We start from the raw sequence: 7,919 nt of genomic DNA on the forward strand, positions 1-7,919 counted from the left end.
GTCCCATCATTACAGCCATCATCATTAATAATAGTCACTGGATTGCTGGATGCCCTTATTTAAGGTTATTCAGGTCTGAGTAACCTGCAGAGAGGGAGCAACTCTCTTCCGCGGTCTCTTGGAGCTTGAGTTGAGTTAGCCATCTATCAGTGTTAATGCAGACTGCACCATTCGCAACAATTCTGTAGCCCCTAGAGCATGTAATGCTGTGCTAGTATGGAAATAGAATTAACGCTGTCCTCCCAATACCAGTGTGATGCTAGTATGAAAGGGGAGTTTCTGTGCTGGAGTCACAGTGCTGATGTTCTAATGGTGGCACTGAGATGTAAACGTCGTCCGATGTCTATTGCTATGACTTACTTGGACTAAAACCTGTTTGCTCTTTGAGGAGCATAGTGTAGGTGATGTAAAAGAATGGAAAGTAAGCTTGGTACGTTCTTGAGGATTCCAGCATAATAATTGGCGTAAAAAATGGACACTCACCTGCCATGTGTTGTGGAGGTTAATGTTCCAGTTGCGAAAGGATTGTTGAGATGTTTGTGAATCTAGTATATGTGATGACGTTGCTGTTTATGATAGCGATTTACTGTAAGAGTTGACCTTTTAAGATGAGCAATGACGCACCTCCTGATGCTTTTTTTTCAATGTAAACACAGAAGCAAGGTCTGTGCTGTACTATCTCTAATATCTGTTTTCTCTCTCTCTCTTTCTCTTTCTCTTTTACAGTAACTCTGGGATGCTTCTCAAAGGCTTCACTCAAATCCCTAGACAACTGAAAAAAGGAGAGACATCTGTTTATGTGCACATTTCTATGTTCAAAACACAAGGAAAAAAAACAACAAATACAGACAGAGGACAAAACCTTGAAAAATGAAACATTAAAAAGAACAAACTGCCACTGGAGAGAATAGGCAAAGTAAACATTGTTCAGATATCCATCAGCTTGGAATCAACTCATCAACACCTTCGGAAAAAGGGCAGGGTCATGTCCCAGTTGCCATGCGCATCACCACGGTGACCTGCCTTCCCTGTCCCTCCCCCCTCCTCCTCCTATTGGCCCAGCTGCTATTGCGGCTCCTCCTCCCTGGGCCAGAAGTTGTGGGAGCTGCCTCCGCTTGCCCCACCCATTGCACCTGTTCCAATCAGGCCAGTCGGGTCATCTGTACGAGACAGAGTTTGGATGAGGTGCCGGACAGCATATCAGTCAACACACGATACCTCAATCTGCAAGAGAACACCATACAGGTAAATATTGATTGCACAGAGCATTATGTTTTGTGTGTGCCTGTGTGTGTTGGTTGCCTGTGAGTTACTGTACAGTACATATTTCCTTAAATTACTCTGATTCCATTTCTACATGTACAGACTTATGTTTGTTATTTTATGTGAGTTTAGAGGAATCTTTTGGTAATTCGAATTTAGAGTCGTAAAATGTCAAACAGACCAGAAACAGTAGGCCCACTATGTGTACTACTAGTTTGTGTAGAGCCCCAAGGTAGCCTTTGTGGTTTTACAGCTGCATTGGGAGACCATTTAACCGCCATTCATCATTTTGAATTTATTTTTTGGGCTATTCCCTACCTAAAAATGTCTCTCTAAGTGTTGTAAGTATGGCTAATGTTCCAGGGTTATGGCAAAGATTGTAGTAAAGCAAGTGACTGTAATGTAAGCAATATAGTCATAAAAGTAATATCACTAAGCTGTTCAGAGAAGCGACTCATTGAAGTACAGTACAACAGAGGGAACAGGGGACACTTCCTGGTTTGTTCCTCAGTGGCTAAAGAGATCCAGCTCGTTGAAAAATAAAGAAATAATAACACTATTCATTACGCCTCGCTCTTAGCGAACACATTTTGATTCAGTTTGTTGTATCCTGAAGCCCCACTTGAAATGATTAAAAATCTAAAAATGTTTTAACACCTGAAGGCATCCTAGATTCTCTGGCTCGTATTTTTTTCTCCTACGAGTAAAGCTTTGACAGCTTCCACCCCCTCTTAACACCGCCACCCCCTCCCCAATCCCCAATGCCACCCCCCCCCACCCACCCCCCTGCTCTACATACGGAGGAGGCTATGGCCTGCCTCCAGTAGCTTCTCTCTCTGCCTCACACAGGCCCTTGGCTACACATATCTCACACAGTCAGAGATTTAAGGGCCTTTTAGTCTCGCTCACTAGCTTTGTGTCTTTGACTCCTCGCCAAATGAGCATAATTTGGACAGCATAGATGCTAGTTTGGGGTGTCCGGGGCCCACAAAGTCGAAGTTTACCATCAAACATAACCCTCCCGGGGAAAAACATTACAGCTTTTGTCTGTTCATTTGCAAAATGGAGATATCAGATTATTTGTCAAAGTCTTTAGGACATATTCAGTTCGGCGTTTCCTCTCTTTTAATAGGTGTGAATTTTCTCATCTTTGTTTTATGCAATTGCCCCTTATTAGTGATATGGAGTATTTGTTATCACCCATTATGAGATTTGAGTTGATGTTCATGATTGCGAAAGTAATGCTGATGCTCTGAATAGCCTCTCTGTATTCTCCGCGTTCTACACCTGTTCTCTTGTTGTCCCACTCTATCCAACAGCCACTCCAGATGTCTTTACAGGCACCCATCCAGTCACCAGTCACATCCAGTCACCCATCAAGTGTTACATACTAACCTTACCCCTTTGCCTCTCTACCCGCCAGGTTATCAAGTCAGACACCTTCAAGCAATTGAGACATCTTGAGATCCTCCAGCTGTCTAAGAACCACATCCGTCAGATCGAGGTGGGAGCATTCAATGGCCTGCCCAACCTCAACACACTGGAGCTGTTCGACAACCGCCTCACCATGGTGCCGTCGCATGCCTTCGAGTACCTCAGCAAGCTACGGGAGCTGTGGCTGCGGAACAACCCCATCGAGACCCTGCCGGGCTACGCCTTCCACCGCGTCCCCTCGCTACGCCGCCTCGACCTGGGAGAACTCAAGAAGCTGGAATTTATCTCGGATGCCGCCTTCGTGGGCCTCATCAACTTGCGCTACCTGAACCTGGGCATGTGCGGGCTGAAAGACATCCCCAACCTGACGGCCCTGGTGCGACTGGAGGAGCTGGAGCTGTCGGGGAACCGTCTGGAGATCATCCGACCGGGCTCCTTCCAGGGCCTGGTGTCACTGCGTAAGCTGTGGCTCATGCACTCGCAGGTGTCCGTTATCGAGCGCAACGCCTTCGACGACCTGAAGAACCTGGAGGAGCTCAACCTGTCCCACAACTCCCTGCACTCACTGCCCCACGACCTCTTCACCCCTCTGCACCAGCTTGAGAGGGTGCACCTCAACCACAACCCCTGGGTGTGCAACTGTGACGTGCTGTGGCTCAGCTGGTGGCTGAAGGAGACGGTGCCCAGCAACACGACCTGCTGTGCCCGCTGCCACGCCCCCCCAGGCCTGAAGGGCAGGTATATCGGTGAGCTAGACCAGAGCCATTTCACCTGCTATGCCCCCGTCATCGTGGAGCCGCCCACTGACCTCAACGTCACAGAGGGCATGGCAGCCGAGCTAAAGTGCCGCACCGGTACCTCCATGACCTCCGTCAACTGGATCACTCCAAATGGCACCCTGATGACCCATGGCTCCTACCGCGTCCGGATCTCCGTCCTGCACGACGGCACGCTCAACTTCACCAACGTCACCCTGCGCGACACAGGCCAGTACACCTGCATGGTGACCAACTCGGCCGGCAACACGACGGCAACCGCCGTGCTCAATGTCACCGCGGCCGGTGATGTCAGCGTTAACTACACCTACTTCACCACCGTTACCGTGGAAACCCTGGAGTCCAATGAGGGAGAAGAACCCGCCCTGCGCTCCCCAAACGAGACCATAATCCGCATCCCTGGCCCCACCCCCTCTGGTCACCTGTGGCCAGAGGGGGTGCCCACTACTGCCTCCTCCCTCTCGGCCGGTTGGTCCTCCTCCTCCCCCAGGGCCACCCGGCCCACCTTCACTGTGCCCATCACTGAGCCGGGCTACTCCGGCCTGGACGATGTGATGAAGACCACCAAGATCATCATCGGCTGCTTCGTGGCCATCACCTTCATGGCAGCCGTGATGCTGGTGGTCTTCTACAAGCTGAGGAAGCAGCACCAGCTGCACAAGCACCACGGCCCCGCCCGTGCCATCGAGATCATCAACGTGGAGGACGAGATCGGAGCCGGGAACGGTGGGCGTGGGAGCGGCATCTCGGGGGGCTCCACCGTGCCTCAGGGGGGCGGCTGCGGTGGGGGCGGGGTCGGAGGAGGCCAGAGCCTGCGTCTGCATCACCCGGAGATCGTCAACCTGCCCAACCTGGCCAGAGCGGAGCACCTGAACCACTACTACAAGGCACACCACTTTAACAACAACATGATGGGGTTGGGCATGGGCACAGGCTCCGGAATGGGCCTCAACAACAACAACAACCCTTCTCCCTGCTCCCAGGCCCAGAGCACGCCCATCTCCTGCTCCCAGGGCCCCACCTCTACCAGCGGGGGCACCCCCTCGGGTGGCTCCCTGCCCTCCCCCATGCCCCTGCCCCAGATGGGCATCCACAGCTCTCTGAAGGGGCTCATGGGCAAAGGCCAGAACCCTCAGATCGAGCCGCTGCTCTTCAAGAGCGGCTCTAAGGAAAACGTGCAAGAGACTCAGATCTGAGAGAAAGAGAGAGAGAAAGGTGTGTAGAGAGGGACAGGGAGAGAGAGAGAGAGGGGGAGGGAGGGAGGAGTCTGATTGTACAATCCCCATGGTGTTGATAGAGAGTTTGGGTTGTGGACAAGGCATAATAGAAAATATGACATATAGAGAGAAACAGAAGGAGAATCAAAGAGAGAGAGTGTCACACCTGTACTGTGTCTGCCCAACACCTAGCATTAGCATCTGCTCAGACACTCACCGGCACACACACCAACACACACTGATACACTCTACCAACTATCATATATACCAGTGCATTTTGAGATTGACAACTATGTGCCAAACCTGCTCAAATCTGTGCCAAAGTAAAAGCCCTATAAAACTATATTTTCATCAGCATCCACACAGTCAGAGGGACATGGTATAGTTAATGTACACGCATACGATGAGAATCACTATGTTTATATATATACAGATCACCTCGTGTATCAAAAGACGCAATCAGAGTTACCATGTACTGTATATAGAGATAAGATCTGATTCACTTGAAGTTGAAGTTGTCACTTGAAGTTATCGGATTAGTGTTTGGGGCCAGTCCCAGAGCAGTACAGGGCTGCCCACACGCACTCAGTGGAAAGAGAACAGGGAAAAGAAATTAGACCAGTGCAGGACTATTGAGCAGAACACAGTTTAGTGTCAGACAAGCACTGTGCAGAAAGAGGAAACAACAGCAGTTGTGTTTTACAGAGTGGACTCTGTCACACTCTCACCATCGCCCCCCCTTTCACGCCTGAATGGTTACTCTCTTTGAACGGGAAGTAGAGAAATAGGGGGAAAAAAACTAATGGCAAAAAGGACAAGGAAAGATACAAATAGACTGTGAAAGTACATATTATATATAAATATATTTTCGTTCAAAGAAATAAATTATGAAGAATCTTTACCAAGTTTCTGACTGAAAGCCACAGCTTCTTGAAGAAAATACAAACTGCAGTCATAGCGGTCATCACTATAAAGACTTTCTTCAGCTAAAAACAAGATGGCTTCTCCCACTGTGCTGCAAAATGACATAGTGGAGAGGCCTTGCAAGAGGTAAAAAGGAAAACTGGGAAAGAGTGTTTGATTGAATTTATTTTGGCTTTTTGTAGCCTCACAAAATGTTCCCTATCCTGTTGCATTTACATAAACAGGGTCATTGGAGAAGGGTGATCTTTACACCCCATTTATTGTGAAAATATGACATATTATTACAAATCACCATTTGATATATAATATGGCTGGATAATAATAATGATGATGATAATAATAATAATAATGATAATAAACTTTATTTTGTATTTGTTTAAAGATTATTATAATGAGGATATAGTGCACAGTAAATGCTTAAGAACCTTATACTGTAGCAACAGTGCAGTATGTCTAAAATGCTAGGTTTAAAGCTAGGTTTAGCATGCTCCCTGATCAAAAAGGTCAAATATTGCTCTGAATTTGGTTTCAGCAAAGTACATCTATATGTAATATATCCTGAAATTGAAACAAATATGATGATTACGATTACGGTTGTTATTATTATTATTATTATTATTATTATTATTATTATTATTATTATTTTACAAGTAACAAAGTAGTAGTACATCTTTTTCATTTGTATATGAAAGTGATGTGTATAATTGATCTGGAAGTAATTTTCTCTTTAGAAAATGTACTCAGAAACACTGGAACAACAATGATCGCTACAATCACCACAATCAGAACAACAACAGGGGATGGACTGTGCATCACCAAACAAAACATCCACATGCAACAGGAAACACATGGCTTTCAAAAAATGGCCACCCCAACATCCTTACACTCAACTTCTTCTCTCAGTAACTCCTCTGTTTGTATATCACAAGTCTCAGCCAATCAGGACCGCTCATTTTATTATGTTACAAGAGACAGGACATGAACCTTTGATGAAGACTGCTCGTTTGCAGAGGATTATATCAAAACGTAAACAATGTTCTCATGTATGAATGGAATTTATGGAAACAGGGAGCTAAAGGAGGACAGCATTTTGAAGCATTTGAAAGGTAAGCAAAACCTATTCAATGAAAGAGAGAGAGAAAGATTAGATGACTTATATAGCGCTGGGTGAATTTTTTCTAAAGAAAAAGGACAAATTAAATGAAAAATATAGAAACTTATAGGTCTTTTAAAAACAAAACTATTATGATAATAAGTGTTTTTCATTTTGGGTTTTTATCTAGTTTGATTATTTTCTTTTTTTCTTTTTTTAAATAAAGTGTTATCTTAATTGTAATATTGTTATTGTTATTATAATTAGCTAATTACACTGGTTATAATTATGAGAGATGTTCTGTTAGCAGAAGTCACATTGAAAATTAAAAAACCTGGCACACAAAATAGCGATTGAACTCTGTGAAACTCAGTGGCATTTATTTTTTGTTATTTTCCATTTGATTGAAATATCACTGTTTGTATCCCTTTTGACTCTAATGCAGCTCTGCTTGAGATCAGACACAGCGAATGTGAAATGGCCGGCATTGGGTCTTTTTTTTTCTGTACAGGGGGACAGGAGAGGCCCTGCTCTGGTTTACAAGCTTACTCACGCTCTCGCTCTGTGCTTTTCTGAATGTCATCGCTATCAGTGCTCAGAGTGCGATTGCGCTATGTCAACACCCCGTTGCCATGACTACATACCCTCAGACTAATGCGCCAAACAGCGTCACAGCTTGCACCTCATACGGTGCCTGATGCCCCCTGTCAATCATGTTCCTTTAAGACGCCATATCTCTACACGCCGGCCAGTGTTCCTCCAACAGTAGCAAATCACCTTTCACAGTGTGCCCATAGTCCAACACAATGCCCCTACAGGTTCCTACGGTGAGGTTTCCCTGGCAACTGTTGCCGCTGCGACAGTCCTCATCATAGCATCTTGATTTGGGTTTCGAATGCAAATGGGAGGGAGCGGACAGTATAGAATGCCATTTCACCTATTTCATGTCGCTCACAAGTGATTTACACATTCATGTTGTTTATGCAAATCATTAATTTAGCTTATACCAGTGACTTACCTATCTATATACCCTACACCTTTGATTCGCGCTTTTCTGTCACTTATGCGAGTGATTTACATATCCATAGCATATTCGCATCATTTGCATATCCCCTACACCAGTGCTAAACGTATTCATGTACCCTACACATGTGATTAACACTCATATCCCCTGCACCAGTCATTAACATATTCCTTTTCCCAACACTAGGG

General features: G+C 45.8%; 1 protein-coding gene across 1 annotated transcript; it reads left to right on the plus strand.

The window, feature by feature from the left end:
* Positions 1-975: 975 nt before the first annotated feature.
* lrrc4ba (leucine rich repeat containing 4Ba) lies at positions 976-4,669 on the plus strand (the record flags this gene model as incomplete). The annotated part of the gene is made up of 2 exons (XM_083677694.1): positions 976-1,245; positions 2,687-4,669. Exons 1-2 carry the CDS (start codon positions 1,000-1,002, stop codon positions 4,667-4,669), a joined length of 2,229 nt encoding a protein of 742 aa, XP_083533820.1. The 5' UTR covers positions 976-999.
* Between the last annotated feature and the right edge of the window lie 3,250 nt (positions 4,670-7,919).

This window comes from Argentina silus, assembly GCF_951799395.1.
Source record: "Argentina silus genome assembly, chromosome: 9".
Classification (NCBI taxonomy): domain Eukaryota; kingdom Metazoa; phylum Chordata; class Actinopteri; order Argentiniformes; family Argentinidae; genus Argentina; species Argentina silus.